This window comes from Alligator sinensis, unplaced genomic scaffold (genome assembly GCF_000455745.1).
Source record: "Alligator sinensis unplaced genomic scaffold, ASM45574v1 scaffold147_1, whole genome shotgun sequence".
Classification (NCBI taxonomy): Eukaryota; Metazoa; Chordata; order Crocodylia; family Alligatoridae; genus Alligator; species Alligator sinensis.
The window spans coordinates 3,830,807-3,847,663 of NW_005841847.1; the positions used below are offsets into that span (position 1 = coordinate 3,830,807).

At 42.2% G+C, this 16,857-nt stretch overlaps 1 protein-coding gene across 4 annotated transcripts in view; it reads right to left on the reverse strand.

Annotated features, from left to right (window-relative positions):
- NELL2 (neural EGFL like 2) overlaps positions 1–16,857 on the reverse strand; it is a 250,335-nt gene that overhangs the window by 52,857 nt on the left and 180,621 nt on the right. For all 4 annotated transcript variants that reach the window (XM_025208486.1, XM_025208477.1, XM_025208491.1 and 1 more), the window contains 2 exons: positions 15,450–15,572; positions 10,831–10,926 (listed from right to left, as the gene is read on the reverse strand). In XM_025208486.1, the coding sequence (XP_025064271.1) occupies positions 10,831–10,926; positions 15,450–15,572 (219 nt within the window). The remainder of the gene's footprint in view (positions 1–10,830; positions 10,927–15,449; positions 15,573–16,857) is intronic.

The following is a 16,857-nucleotide window of genomic DNA, read 5'->3' on the forward strand; positions in this document are numbered from 1 at the left end:
GGCCACATACCCACAAGAGATAATTGTAGGATGGTTAGGGCATGATAGACATTAACTTCCGATAGATAAAGAAACTAAGGTAATGCTTAATAAAACAATCTATTCAAATTAAAAGTAGCCAACCTAGAGATTCAGACTCAAGGATCCATTATTTTTAAAGCTGGTTTTTGAACTGGGGTAAATCAAAGAAGACAACACTGCCTGGAACACCTCCCCAACTAGAGAGAATGTCTGCGAGCCTTGCCATAGCCTCAGGCTCCCATGTGCTAACGCAAGAGAGGCATGTTAATATTTCTGCCACACTTGAAGGATGTGAAGATTCATCTTTCTAAAATGTTACTGCTGAAAGCTTACTGCAAATAAGACAAAAATTCACTTTCTTCATGTTTATAAATTCTAATTTGACCATAGCCCTATGGTATATGTTGAAAATTACTACTCAAAGTCTTCATCAAACCCATACCAAATTAAAAGAAACAAAAAACACACCCTTTAGTTTGAATCCTCAGCTGGTGTAAAGTGGTATACCCCATCACTTGGTTATTTGCACTTAGCCTTTCTACACGCCCTACAGACACATTCAATACCTTTCATCTCCAGCAATAAGAACACTACATAAGGTCATCATCCAAAAATTAATTTGGTGATTTCAGCCTATCCCTAACAAATGACTCCACATGACATAAACAATCTCACCATTTGTAATGACTTGCATACCTTGCAACTACCAAGAAAGGTAGTCTTAGAATAGCCAGATTATTTAGAGTCTAATCAATATATTGGCAGAACTCATAAGGGAAACTTCTTGCATAGCAGCTTCCCATTAAAAACTACTGAAGTCATCAAAAACATTTACACAACCCTTTTTTTTTTTAAAGTGCACAGTCATTCTTAAACTACAGTAGAGCAAAGGATTAAGTACACGCAAACACCCATAACTGTTAAAAATTGTTATAGGTACAAAATATGATTACTTTAAGTCTTCCATTAGCTCTGATAGAAGACTAAAAGCCTGATGGTATGGTATTGCCCAGAAGTGTACACATAACTGTATACTGTTTTTCTTATGGTACTTTAATTTAAAATAACTTTTCAAAATGGATTCATATTCAGTAATATTATGTAAATTCACTGAGTAGGTTTGTTATTTGCATATACCATGACAGCTCAAAAGGAAGTTATCCTGGTCCATGAAGCTAGTAATCTATCTCATTTGGCACTGTGGCTTTTTACAGAGCATGCTGTATGCGCTAATGAGTTTTTTGACGTCTGCTAAATCCTATGCACAAGTGACAGTCCCACCCACAAATAGGGCACACCCATGCACTAGCAATGCTCTGAATCTGATCAGCAGATTCTTTCCTCCTCTGACGCTGGTCATTTCAAAACTGGATCCAGTCTGCCTCAGTGCCTTGCTTCATCTGCAAGCTGACTCTGCCAACCAGAGTGGCATTCTGCATTCCCTTCCCAATCATCTACAGAGATTCCAAAGGATGCCAAGTCATCTTTTTAAGCATCCCAAAATCCATGCAGTGGTCTGCCTCTCTTTTCTAGATCCTTCACGAGCTTCAGAGTACAGCATGTGCTTCAGGATGTGATCCAGCATTCACTTGACAAGACCAAGCAACTTGAATCTTTTCTTACTAATCAATGTTCTCATGAATGACATACCAACACGATTTAACACTTCCACATTTGTCACCCTGTCTTGCCATCTTATTCGAAGAATTTTACGCAGGCATCTGATATGAAAGCTGTTTAGTCTTGTTATGTTCGGCGTAGGTCATCCATGTTTCTGAGCCATATATAGAAGAGTGGATAAAACACACGTCTCAAAAATACAGATATTCACTTTAGTTGACAGTTTGTTACTGTTCCAGGCTCTGTCTTGGAAAAGATCAAAGTTCCTGGCTGCTTTGCTAATTCTACTATAGCGAGCTCAGCATCAAGATCTATATTGCTGGTAACTGTAGAGCCAAGGTAGAAAAATCGGTCAACAACATCCAGATGAGTACTATCTAGGGTGATATCTGGAACTGATTCTGAATAGCCCTGGTGCATGATAACAGTCTTCTTCAAGCTTATTGCTAGCCCAGAGATTTTGCATGAGTCAGAGAACTGCCACAAAAGCTGTATCATCTGCAAACAGGTTCCTTATGATGATTTCCTTTACTTTTGTTTTAGCTCTGAACTTTGCAATGTTTGCAAAGTTTGCAATGAACAGTTCTTCATCATGTCTAGTGCAGAGATATACATCCTCTCAAACATCATGGAATGTGTGTTGAAACAGGAATGAGACATAAATGTTAAACAATGTGGGAGCCAATATACAGCCCTGCTTCACCCCATTGTTGATCTTGAACAAGTCAGACTCTTGGTTTTCATACATTATAGTTGCTTTCATTCCATCATGCGAGGATTTCACAAGGTCTAGCAGTAGGGCTGTGCAAAGCTTCGGGTGCTGATTCAATTCAGAGGAAATTTCGTCTGATTCGGTGGCTGAATCTCTGAATCCGAATCAAATCAGAAGACCAATAAAAAGGTCTGAATCAATTCAAAGCTCTCTGAATTGATTTGGAAAAGATTCGGAGAGCTACAGAAATTTGGGCAGTCCCCATTCACTGCCACAGGGAGCTGGACCCAGACTCCATGCAGGTAAGTCGGGGGGTGGGGGCATGGGGGGACTCCCAGTTTTTTAAAAAAAGAAAAAAAAGCCCCCACTCACCAGCTCCTGCCAGGTAGGGGGGCAATCCCCACTGAACTGATTCTTCAAGCTTATTGCTAGCCCAGAGATTTTGCCATGAGTCCCATCCCCTGCCTGCTCTCCCAGCTCCGTTGATAGCTGCCCCACCTGGCCCCAGCTCCCGGCTTCTTAAAAAATAAAAATAAAAGCCCCACATTCACCGGCTGCGGCAGCAGCTGTTGGGGCTTCTGGGGGATCATGACATAGCCCCCCACTCAGCACAGGGCAGTGGAGGGCAGCAGGGATCACCCCTCTGCCCCCGCCTGCCAGCAGCTGGTGAGTGCCAGGCTTTCTTTTTTTAAAGAGCTGGGATGCTGGGGCTGCCTGAGGCAGTCATTGACAGGGCTGGGAGAGCGGGTGGGGGATGGGGCCTGTTTGATTCAGAGATTCGGCTGATTTGGCGGCAGCCAAATATCCGAATCAGATTCAGCCGAATAGATCCAGGACAGTGATTCAAGTCACCAAATCAAAACACTGTCCCCCCGAATCGACCAAATCCATAGTGAATGCTAGCCACTTTGCATAGGCCTATTTAGCAGTATACGTGGACAGCCAAGATTCTTCAGAACAGTGTAAAGCCCTGACTGAGTAACTGTGTCAAAGGCTGTTGTTAAATCTATAAAAAGCATGTAAAGTGGGATATGCTTCTCTCTGCACTTTTCCTACAGTTGTCTTACAGAGAAGACCATACCTATGGTGGACCTTTCCAAGCAGAAGCCACACTGGCTCTCAGGACAGATTCTCTCAACTAATGTTTGAAGTCTAGGTAAAAGAATAAGGCTTAAGATTTTCCCCATGATGTTGAGAAGAGATATACCTCTGTGGTTATTACAGTCACTTCTGCCTCCTTTGTTTAATAGAGTTGGATGAAAAAAAGCATCTTTGAAATCTTGCAGAACAGTTTCTTTCTTCCAACAGAGTAGCAGTACCTCTGCTACTATATAAAAAGTCACCAAATAACCTCTAAGAGGGCCAAAACTGTAGTATAGTCAGTAATTGATTTCATTCTAATGATCAGGCCAAGTTTTACACAAACGTGTAATGACACAACAACCTACATTACTCTGCTACAAGTTAAGAAAAAAGGGATTCCCGTGGGTCTTAGCAAAAAATTCCATTTGGGTTTGTAACACCTGAAGGGGAAACTATAGCAAATTATTATTTATAAAGGTAGATGGAAACTGCAGTTAGGTTGAGACCCTTTCTTTCAGATTAAGATCTAGCCACTATCATCCATGTTTTCACAATCTTATGGCTAGAATTCTGCAGTGCATTCTATGTGAGGCTTCTCTTGAGGTCCATCAGGAAGCTGCTGCAGCAGATGGAGATGGGTCACCAGGACAAAATTATTCCAGTGCTCCAGGGTCTGCACTGCCTCCCAGTAGCTTTCTAGGTATAATGCAATGCACTGGTTTTGATCCATTAGACCCTAAAGCAGTGGTTGGCAAAATGACGGATCTGACTGGCAGCCAGACTCAATTTCCCAGCAGCCCCTGCCCACATGGCTGGGGTCGGTCTCTATGGACACTCCAGCCTCAGCTGTGCTTTGATAGCGCAAGGCTAAGGTTGTCACAGAGACCAGCCCCAGCCACGCTGGCAGGGTGCGCAGCAAGGCAGGGCAGGGGGCTGCTCCGGAGCTGCTGGGATCTTACACTGAGGGCAGCTTCATCCAGGGCCAGGGCAGGGCCGTGATCTCCAGCCTGTATGATCCGGGCAGGGGCACACAGGCAGCAGATCGTAGCTCTGCCCCAGCTCTTTGCAATGGTGACAGCATGGTCCTGAGCTGGGCAGAGCCGTGATCCGCTGCCTGCACACCCCTGCCCAGATCATGCAGGCTGCAGACTGCAGCTCTGCCCTGGCCCTGGACAAAGCTGCCCCCGCTGCGAGATGCCAGCGGCTCCAGAGCAGCCCCCTGACCTCCAAGTACAGCTGGGCCTGGTCTGCATGGCAACCCCAGCCTTGTGCTATCACAGTGCAGCTGCAATTGGGGTGTCCATAGAAATCAGTCCCAGCCATGTGGACAGGGGCTGCTTTGAAATGGAGTCCACTGCAGGCCAGATCCGGCCCATGGGCTGGACTTTGCCCGCCACTGCCCTAAAGGATCTGGGTCCTGCACTCCTAAGGGACCATCTTCTCCATTATTTTCTATTGTGATCCTTAAGGTGAACCCAGAACAATCTCATGCATGATCCATCTGTGCACCAAGTTCATTTAGCAAAAACACGACAGAAGCCATTCTTGCTAGTCACTCCTCAGCTCTGGTATTCCCTTCCCTGTGTGATCCGTCACAGCCTGAGCCTGCTCATCTTCCAGAAATGCTGTGAGACATTTTTATTTTGGTGGAGTTAAGTTTTAGGTGCTGTCTGGGGAGTTTGTTCTGTTATGCATTATTTATTTTAATATTTTTTGTCTTTATAATTTATTTATTTTTTACTGTAAGCTGCCCTGAGCTTCTTTTGGGGGATGACAGCATATAAATCTAATACCTACATTAATAAATAAAATTTTATTTTGGTGTTTTTAATTTGGTGATTTTTGGTCATTTTAAAAATTAATGTAAAGCAAAACAACATTTAATTTCTATCAATAAGGTGGTACAACTTTTCTTTTTGTTTAGGCAAAGCTTCTACTGGCTGCAGTTAGAATTTTGGCAATGGACTAAGGTTAGAAAATGAACTATAAATGCTTACATAATGTTAAAAGTTAAATTTAAACGAATTTATATAGGAAATATGGATTCAGACTGAAATACTGGATTGACATTTAAATTTGAAATACAGCATTATTTTATTTGCTTGCATTAACTGTTGATTCACTTAGAACCAGAGGCCAAGAACTTCACAAATGACCAGAGATCTCTGGAATTCATTCTGGAAGTGGGCGGTGCAGTGGCTTCCTTAATTTTGGAGTTTCCCCTTTGTGCCCCCCACTATTGATTGGCCAAGGGGCCCTATCACTTGCTGCCCATACCTGATGTTTTTCAACCTCATAGCAGCTGCAGCTGTGGTTTTCATCTCCCAACCATCAGGCACAAGCAGTGAATGACAGGGCCCTCCACCAATCAGTGACAGGGGAGTGCATGGGAGAAAGTAAAAAATTAAAGAAGCCTCTGCACCACGTGCTTCCAGTGTAAATTTCAGAGATCCCTACAAGTGACCAATGAGTTCATGTGCCTGACTTGAGACACTTTTCAGGGGTCTCATTGACCCTTGAAAAGTTAGGCCGCTAGCTGATGTGTCAAATCAGGAATCACAAGTTACCAAACCTTTCAAAATCTTATCTTAATATGCAGACTTAGCAGTGAACTGAAATCAGTAGGGTGGAAGGGCACTCACAAGGTCACTTAGTCCAAACTTGTACCTTCTGATGTGAGAGTAGGGGCACAACAAGCGTGTCTAGTGAAATACGTTTCTTTTTGAAAAATTTCCAAGGCAAACTGTGTTTTTTTAATTGTTAGAGTTCTAAATATGATACTTAAAAAGTACATGGTAAGTTTCTAATGAATTTAGCATCTAGAATCTTTAAAGGATGTGCTACCAGTAATTCCAATTCTTTCAGAGTCTAATACTATACAGGCTTCAAGTACCATTTGTATCACAGTTTCCTAGATTTAGAACCTGTCTAGCCATGAACTGGCTGTGGTTGTTTTAACTGAACACCAGGGATCAAGGGATTAAATGAAAGCAATTCTCTTGTGATGCTAAAAGTGCTAAAATACTCCGCCAGGTTTAGCAATATCAGCAAAGTTAACAGGCTTTATAGTAGCTTTGACAATGAATTATATTCAGAGTACCAGTAAAACTATTTTCCTAACAACTCAGATTCTGAATTAAAGGATTTTCACAGGCTCCCCTTGGAATGGTAATAATCTGAATTCTTCTATTATCATGGTCAGTGCACCTGAACAAATTAATTTTAAGTTGCAGGAAAGAGCATCAGTCACACATGCTAAATAGTTAGCTTGTACCAAAACTACCATGCAAATCTACAGATCCAATCTATAGCAATTACCTAGGAAAGTCACTTATTTGAGTTGCATTTTAATCTTCTGAACAACAGATATTAAAAATAAATTTACAAAAATTAAAGACTAAGGGCCAAATGCAAATCATTCTAGTAGGCACCTCCACTTAGGTGTTACTATACCTATAAATGGGTTGCCTCACCCAGGAGTGAGATTCATATTAATAAGGTTCGTACATCCATGATCCTTACAGTTGTCAACAGAAAAATCTAAATGTCCTCAAAGGACTACCAAGATGGCCTATGCTAAGTATAGCACCACCTGGAGCATACCACTATTAACTGGCTTTCTGAACTTCTGTTTTTCTTTGACGATGACACACCTCCTATAGAAAATTGTAACTTAGATCAATTCCGCCTTGAGCTTTTTAAATATCTATATTTAGCCTAAGTGTCTGAGTCACAGCAACATATTAAGCATTTCCAATACTTTGGAAATACCCAGAAAGGAGATGCCTAACACAGCATTCATTTCAGTACAATGCACAGTCTACAGTGACTTTCACGCTCAAAAATGGCCAAGGGTACTGGTGCCCACACTTTTATGCAAAGGACTAGTGGTTATAGAACTCAGCCCAAAAGTGGAAGACCAGAATTCTAGGACTTCTGTCCTAGAATTGTAGTCTGGGTAGGGACACCCTCCATCCTTTTGTTGAAGTTGAGCCACTGGGCAGCTGAGAATGCAAGATGGAGATAGAAGGACAACAAGCAAAAGGAAGCCTGATTCTCCAAAGCAGAGATATAGGCACTCCCTGGGAGGATTAAATCCTGGTCTCTGGTCCTTGCTTCCAGGTCTATTTCTAGTTTGTTTGGGTTTTTTTTTAAACCTAATGTACTCTCTAAACTAAAATACAGAGATAGTCCTGGAAGCAGAAACTGAATTTCATCAGGATTCTGAAAAAAACTGTTGTGTGGTTTTGGAATTAACATTGTTCTAACAGAAGCTATTTTCAAAATATTTTGTGATCACTGCTATTCCCAGGTTTCCCTATCATGTCTTAATTCCCTGTTAGTGCACCTACAGAACTTGGTGTTTTTCTGTAAGTTTTTCATGAACAAATGATACATTTGGCTTGTGCCATCTCCTCTTTTGAATATGAGAAATTATTTTACTTGAAACCAGAAAACAAATCAGGCTTTCCATCCCATGGCTCTCTTCTAGTCAATAAGAGGGGTTTAATCACAGATTTGACAACGGAAATTTTGTAGGCATTCCTTGTTAAATGACTGGCAGCAAAACATTGACCTGAACCCTGGTGTGTGGGTGGACAGGAGCATTTAAGTGAATTCCTAAGCATTTGCAAACAGTTGACAAATGTAAATTTCATTTTTTCTCAGAAACAGGTTAAAAAAACCCAATCCCCTCAAAACTCAACAGCTGTGATTAGAGGTGCCATTTAACCTGCAAGCTCCCCCAGGAGTATAGAAGAGTGAGAGAGAGCGCTCCTAGACATCCCCCTGCCTTTTTGCCTCTACACCATCATTCAATATAGTCCAAACTGGTTAATGGCTGGAACATGATGCAAAAACTCCCCTACATACTCAACTTTTAGGGTGAGAGATCACAATAAGAACTGCTGATCACAGTTGCTGGTTTATAGCTGAGGCTTTCATTTAATCGCTGGCTAATTGTTTTATGGTTTGGGACTCAGGAGCAGCTGCTGGTTAATTTTTATGTGCCTGTATACTTATCTTATGGCAAATGTGTCTGGATCCCAGGATACAAACTTTTTAAATGTGTGTATAATAAACTGAAATAACATGAAGGATGCAATTTAAAGCTGCCCGTGGCAGCTTTAAATTGATCTTATCTTTCCTCATACAAGAACACAGCCAAAGAGCTGTGCCTTGGGAGGGGTCAAAGCTCCTTGGGGGATACATTCAATACATAGAAAATAAAGCAGTAACAAACTCCCAATATAAATTATTTATTATAAGGCTGCCCCAATCACTTCATACCAAAGAAACATGCCTACTGGAAGTCATGGTCTATATTCAGTGGGAATGTGCTGTTTTAAATTCAGACTGTCACTAGGTAGGGTAAATGGAATTACATTCATAACAACTCCATTTCTGAAAGAGCAACAGCTTTCTCTTTCATAGCCAGAATTTTCTTCTTTCTGCTTGGAAAATATTCTGGTTGGAATATACCAACATAATGTTTTTAAAAGTGACAAGTGAAATTAATTAGAATCCTGTCCAAGAGCAAGAAAGGATACATCAAGAGCAAGTGGGCTAGCAAACAATGTATGCAGCAGCTTTCCTTGTGCACATGAATGCTCAAAGCAGGTCACCAGATCTCCTTTGACTTCTGACTGACCTCTAATATCATAGGTTATTTAATTTACTAGCAGTTGAGACCATGACCCATTTATGGATGTGTGGAGTCACTAAACACTATGACACTCTTGTTAGATAATGATGGATTTTCTCCCTGCAAAATCAAATCTTCCCGTACTGTATGACCATGATAGAGGTTCCTATACCACTGGTTCTGGGCTTGAGGGGTATGGGCCATGCACAAGTGACAAGAGATATCAGATCATAACTATCTTATGAAATTCAGGTTAAATATTTTGGCATATATAGGAAATGTAGGGCAGGAATTCCAAAAGTATTCTGCTCTCCAAACTCCTAGTGACTTCAAGGAGAGCAGTTAGGTCAATCCTGAGTGCTTTGGAAAATCTCAGTCTTTGTGTTCCATTAACTGTGCAAATTCAGCATGTTTTGTTGATAGCACTGAAGTGTTGTAAAGAATATATAGGAAAAAATATCACACAAGCTCGTGAATCACTGTTACATAGCAAGTATTAACTAGACTAGTCATAGAGACTGCTCCAGTAGAAATATGAAACCATTGCATCATAGAGAACTTGATATTCTGCAGCACATCATTCCCAGTTTTGAAAAGCGAATGAAATAATCAAACTATTTGAAAAATGCCATTTTGACATTTCTAGAGAAAGATCCGCAACCCGGATTCTGTTATTACACACAGTGCCCCTCCTGCACATACTGACAAAATGCATTCAAGCTACAGTGACACGGAATGAAAGCAAGCAAATTCTTCACCTCTCAAATGGACTAGAACATTTGCAGAATAAAATTTAGATCAGTCAGTGTTTGCATTTGGAAGATTTATTGAAGGCAATATAGTATGGCAACAATAGTCAATCATAAGTGGCAGACTGCCCTTTTATTAGGCATAGTGAGGCCAATCAGTCTTAGAGAGCTCTCCCTTTTGCCCCCTGAGGCCATTTACTGTTAGAATCCATTATAAAAAAATCAACACACTGAAATTATTTATTTTAACTTTGAAAGATTATTTACAGGCAGTCAAGATATTCAATAGAAGCAATAATAGCAAATTACATTGTTTGGTAAACCCCCTCACTGCTCTAATTGGTACAATCCCAAACTGTTTTAAAAGGTTTTATGGTAGTACCATCCTGGGAGATGTCAAAAATAGAGCAAAAGGGTTGTGAGAAAACATTAAAAGAATGGGAACATTGAAGCCCATCTTACATTAAGTAAAGAATGGTGTGTTGACCAAAAAGTCCCGAAATGAAAATGAACAGGAATTTGGATTACTGAACTATTGTCACAAATTGACAAAGCTGATGTAGAGAACAACAATCTGGGTTTAATATGTAGATTTCAAATGAGCTGTAGCCTGTTAGAGCTACCAAAATCCATTCGATATGGAAAAGTGAGTAAATAATAATGGTAATTATGAAATTTCAGAACCTAAGATAGTCATTCATGTCCTATGCTACGAGGTAAAGAGCTACTAGTAAGGATCATAGAATCATAGAGAAGTAGGGTGGAAGGGACCTACAAAGTCATCTAATCCAACACCCTGCCTGAGACAGGATCATCCCTAACCAAACCAAGAGTGTAGCAAGCATGTAAAAAAAGTCAGTGAGCTCACCTACTTCATATCCAGGCACTTTCTAGAAGCAGCTGCCTGTTTTAGGATACAAACTTGAAAAATTGTTTTCTGCTTAATTTACACTATCAATTTTTATTAGGGTGATTTTAAATTAATTAAATTATATTCTTACCAGTTTCACAGCTGGGTCCAGTGAAGCCTTGTGGACAGGCACACACATTGGAAGCAATGCAGGCTCCTCCATTTCTACAACCATCTTTGCAAAATGCTGAAATAGTAAAAGCATAATGTATGCTTAGAATCAATAAGCTAAGAGCTAGATTATGCTCAGCAACTGTGCAGGTGTTCATACCCCTTATGTAGCAGCCAGACACAAATGCAATCCCTGCAACTTTGAGTGCAGACTAGAGGCAGTTCCTCCAAGGGATAAAAGTCACTCCAAAAAAGCAGAGAGAAGGGTAGGCTACTTCACTAGCCAGATATGGGACCAGATCATATTTATTCTCTCATCTGTGTTAGAAAGGTCCAAAATGAGTTGTCTCCCTGAGGACCAAACCATTCTTAAGACAGCACTACCTCATTATATAGCCCTATGCCTATCTGGCACAAATGAGTGTCATATTAACTGGCTACTTGACTCTTTGTACTCTGGTATTAAAGCCAAATGATAAAAATTTTATCATCCCAAAAAGGCTTTAAAACTTTTACCAATTATGACCTAAAGTCTGCATTGCGCTCACACTGAAAGCAATTAAGCTGAGCTTCTTCAAGAGCACCATTTTCTAGACTAAGCTATCCACATACACATGCACACTAGAATTTTTGCATCCACCACTGAAATGCCACCAGCTATTATACAAAACATGGCAGCTAATTAACTGCATACATCTCATCTACAACAGGACGTGGACAATGCTGTATTCCACTGAAACTACAGATGAAATGTAGATAGACAAGAATACAAATACTGGAATTCTGTCAGGACACAGGTTATCTAAGGGTTCTCAGAAAGCTACCGGTGATCAAAACCTTGGGTTTGCAGATCTTCTGTAATATGGCTTCACCATTAAAACAAGACTTAAGTCTAGATTGGGACAGAAAAATATGGCCTGCAAGTTGGATCCGGGCCACGTGCAATTTCATCCGGCCCATGGGTGTCCACCAATTAATTGTACCCTGCCCAGCCTGCACACCTCACTCCCAGCCTCATGCACAGGAGGGTCCCAGCCTGGCCAGCATGCACAGCATCCAGGCAGGGCCACCGCTGCCCCTGCTGCGGCCATGGCTCAGCATCCCCAGCCTACAGTGACTCCTCCTCCTGCCTTTGCTGCAGTGCTTGCTCTGAGTAGCAGGAAGGGAAATGGAAGCAGGCAAGGGGGGTGAGGGAAATATTGCTTGGCAGAAGCATGGAGCTGGTGGGAGCATGGAGCCTGGGGCCCACGCTTAGGGGGACGGTGGGAGCATGGAGGTCAGGTGGGTAGGGTGTGGGTATGAGTGTGTGGGGTGTGAGGGAGGGTGGGGGGTGTGCCGACCCCCTAATTTCCACCCCCCATGGCACACAGCCCCTGCCGGTGGTGGCAGCAGTAGGCCCCTAAGCTGTTTATATCCTGTACAGGTGCTGCTGCCTGGCAGTGCGTTGCTCCAGCCAGTTCTGGGAGCTGCATGTGGCAGCGAGGAGCAGAGCCTGGCTGGCCCACTTCTATCATGTCCGGCTTCCTGCAACTCATGTGCAGCTTCCAGCATGTGTAGCTTCCCGCCACCAGGGGGAAGCCCCATGCAATGGAGCCGTCTGCCTTCCCCACTTCCTGCCCCCACGTAAAGCTGTCTGGACTCCACTGGAAGTGGAAGGGAGCCCCGCCCCCTGCTTCCCAGCAGAGTCCCAGGACCTGCACATGCTGGCAGGGAAAGCAGCCAACTCCATTGCGCAGGGCTTCCTCCTGGTGGCGCGTGAGTACTGGAAGCTGCACATGAGTTGCAGAGAGCCCCGCATGATAGTGGCAGGCTGGCTTGGTGCTGCTCCCTGCTGCCAAGTGAAGTTCCCAGAATTAACTGGAGCTGTGCACTGCTGGGTGGCAGCACCTATGCAGGCCATGAACACCCCAAGGGCCCGCCGCTTGCTGCTGCTGCTGGCAGCCGGGCTGTGCACTATTGGGGGGCCTTTGGAGGGGGCTCCACACACCCCCAGCCCTCTCCTACACCCCACAAATTCCACACCCCCACACTCTGTCCCCACAATCCCCCTACATATATACATACCCTGCAACATACCCTACACCCCCCACAAACCCCACACCTCCCAATATACATTTCCCACCACACAACCATACCTCACGCACTCGCACATGCACAATATACAAGAGTAAGACTTTGTTTTGAGCTATTATGCAATCATTGCTATATATACTATGCAAACACAACTAAATCAGGACAAAAATATTTTTTGAAGTAAAATGAAAATATGTTATATTAGATGTTTGATTTTTAGTATATGATTTGTTTTTTTTCTGGTTCCAAGATGGCAACCCCCCTCTCAAAAGGAGTATTTCTTGAGGAAAGGGGTGGAACTTCCAGTGGCAAAGGTCAGAGGTTGGGGGTGGGACTTCTGGTTGATCCCAAGATGGTGACCAAGGGGCAGAGCACCTGTTAAGGGGTGGGCCTACCCTTGCAGCCTTCAACAGCTCACCAAAACTCATTAAACAACCCTCCAGCTGAAATAATTGCCCGCCCTTGGTCTAGATCCAGAAAGGAACTTGGGCTGCAATGTCTAGCTGTCAGATGCCAAGCTTCTAGAGTGAGATCCATGGTTCTGAGTCAGACACTTAAGCTTCCTGTACAATTCATGGGGAGGAGTTAGGTGCCCGAGAATGAAATGCACAAGAGGGAATACATTTAACTGGGTATGACCTACACTACCTAAATGGGAATGCTAAGGAGAAGGATGCGTTTCCAATCCCATTCTAGTCATGGGCTCAGGTATCCAACTCCGGATTACAGAGAGGCAACTGTCAGATGAGGATTCCCAGCTCAGAAGCCTCTCCTGAAATTAGATGGGATGCCTATGGTATATCTTTCAAACAGGAGGAGTCATCCTTTTCTTCTGAAATGTCCAATACAATCACTCAGGGTCTAGCCAAGTCACCCAGGAAGTGGGACGGCTGGGTTCAATGTTCTCTGTAATCTGGAGGCATTCAAACTCATATTTCTCCTCTGCCCACTAGGCTAGGGACTGCTCTGGAGCTGAAGCATTCTTTATGCTGTCTCCTGTCACTCATGTGTTCACAAAAGCTTATGCTCTGTATATATAATGTTATTTAGTTAGTCTAACTTGTATATCTGTCCTGCTTTCTGCCTGACCTCAGCCTAATGTGGCTAACTATGTCTCATTCCTGTTACTTTGCAAACAAAAAAAATGTTAAAGATTCACTGTACCAGAGAGAGGGGCAGCATGATTGCATAGCCAGTGATTACATGTATTCGTTGTATCTAAAGTTTGTTTACTGTAAAATGATAAATGTCCCTGTAAGTAGGGATCAGAATCTAGACTTATTTTTCCTTGGGTGAAGGAGCCAATCACTGGGATACAGATTCACACCTCTTCTCCCTGGATCAATGAATCTTGAGTTCTTGTTTATAAAGTGACACAGGATTGAAAGGAAATGTGGGGAAAATTCCCACCCCCCAGAACAGCTGTGTATCAAGTGGTGAGGGCACTCTCCTTGGAGATCAGAGTTGCAGGTTTGAACCCTCTCAGGCTGTGGATGGCTTTGAACCAGTCTCTCTCTCCTCATGGGCACCTGAACATTGTACAGAAGGTGGGTGGAACAACCACTACCACCTCCAATCATGTTTTTTAATTAAAACCGGCAGCCACTGCTGTGCTTTGTATAGACCTCATTCCTCTAAGTGGGTGTTAGAGAGATTCTGAACAAATCTATCAGACTGGGCCCCTCAGGTGACTTAGGTGGGAAAATGTCTAGTTTGAAGAATCTGATTGGGTTTAAACATGGACTAGCCACTGAACTACTCATCTTTCTGGGCACGTGCAGGGAATTTTACAGAATTTCAGTGCAAGTTTGAGCAGATATTTTTAAGGTAGAAAAATTCCACCCAAGTTCCACTTCAGGCGCTTAAGGTCTTTTTAGGGAACCAGGACTTAATATCCTAATATTACTGAAATAGAGCTCTAGAAGTTCTAAAAACAGCTTCATGACTCTGGAAAATGGAGTTTCTTTGTAAGACTCACAATATAATTTTTAATAGTTGTCAGTGTGTGACGCTGCCTCACAGTACAAGCAACCATGAGACCAACTTCTCCTGTGGAGTAAAGGTTTCATGTTTAACATTTACTGCTGTCTTTTTTTCACTTACAACAAAGTGATACAGCATGCCCAACATCCTGCAGTTCAATCTACAGTTCATTCAAGTAAAATAGCAAGTGATGGATGGTGGATAAACTACATTTGATAATACATTTTCATAGCTGTAATATTGTTGGTGACTGTAGTTATTTTGAATGGGTTACTCTGCATGAAAACATTATCCTTAAATGGAAACTGAAAGTGTTTACTCAAAATTTTAGAGCAATCAATTTATAAATGCTAAATTCACAAACCACTTTGAACTTTAAAAAAAAACAAAGTCAATGGAGATTGGTTCACGCAGGTTGTAGAATCATGGCCTAGCATTCTATAGTGTCATCTTCAAGGCATACAGATTTGTAAGAACTATGATAAATTAAATGTCCACAAAATCAAAAACATGCATGTTTCAACCGTGTTTCTGATAATTTACCTTTACATACAGTGCCATTTCCTGTATAACCAGGCTTGCAAACACAGTTGTGCCCACCCACAGTGTTGAAACAGAGTGCATTTTCATCACAGTTGTGCTGGTTTGTAATACATTCATCATGCTCTGAAAAGTAAAACAATAATGTATGTTATTAAATTTTGAAACTATAAAAACTTCAAATCTAATTTCATGTTAATAAGCTTCGAACTCATTCATAGTTACTACACTGAAATGATAGAGTTTGTCTCTGAAAGATGATCAGTGATAAAAATAACATTTTTCAATTACCAGAAAGAAGTACGATTAAACTGTGGACAGCATTCCAAAGTTTGCAACAGTAACTTGTAATTGTTTCACTAAGCTGAACAAATTCAGCTGTTCAAACATCTTTGCTGCAGGTACTTTCCAAAGGGGGTTAGATAATTCTACTTCAGGAAGCAGTGGGCCAAAAGAACATAGCCTAGTCCAAGTCAAGCTAGTACTTCTAACGCAGTCTCTGCCTCTTCTCCCTGTGGCTGAATTGCTGCCAAAATGTCACAACCCAGCTGAGCTCTGTATAATCCCACTGACACCACCACCAAATTGCCCCAGTGTCAAAATGTCACTGATATTCAGGTTTCTCAGGCCAGACAAAATTGCTTGGTGGGCCAGATGTAGACCAGAGGTTGCCAAACCCTGCTATACTTAGTTGCATTTTAGTTGCTTAAGTACTAGAAAGCATTTCAAAATGGCCCTGGACCAACAGCCACAAAAAACTCCTTATGTGCCTAAATGCAGTACATATCTCCATTTCAGAATTTAGAGTCTCCATTCAAGCTCAAGTGCATGTTTAGAAAAGACAAAAACTCTACCTACAATCTTGCCAGCTGTTATAGATACAAAAACCAAAGCTAACTCGTGTCAACAACACTGTATTCAGTTCATAAACAATGATGATGGCACCACTCATCTTTTACCCAGTACTCTAGTGGTTACAGCTGTCACAGCCCAAAGTTGTGATTTTTGTTTTTGTGTGTGCTTTGGCACCACTGAATTATTTTTCCTGCTAAATTGCAGCTTCTTTGCACGGTGGAGTTTTCTGCTGCAAAAGAGAACCCCGTTGCAAAAGAATTCCTGTCACCAGTAGCTTTCTTTGCAGGGTGCATTTCTTTGTTGCAGCACAGAGATGCTCGTTGCAAAGAGTTCCCACCATTTGTATGCTAATTCGAGCCCCATTATTGGCCAGTTCTAAATTATTCACACGTGGCGGCTAGTGATTGGCTTGCTAGCCATATAAAAGTCTTGAGTGGTTTCCGCCCAAGTTGGAGGACTCCACGAACACCAGGAGGAGGAGACTTCACGTCTCGTGAAGATCTCTAAGCGCTGCGGAGCCTATTGGACCCAGCGTGAATATCAAGAAGGCAACAGG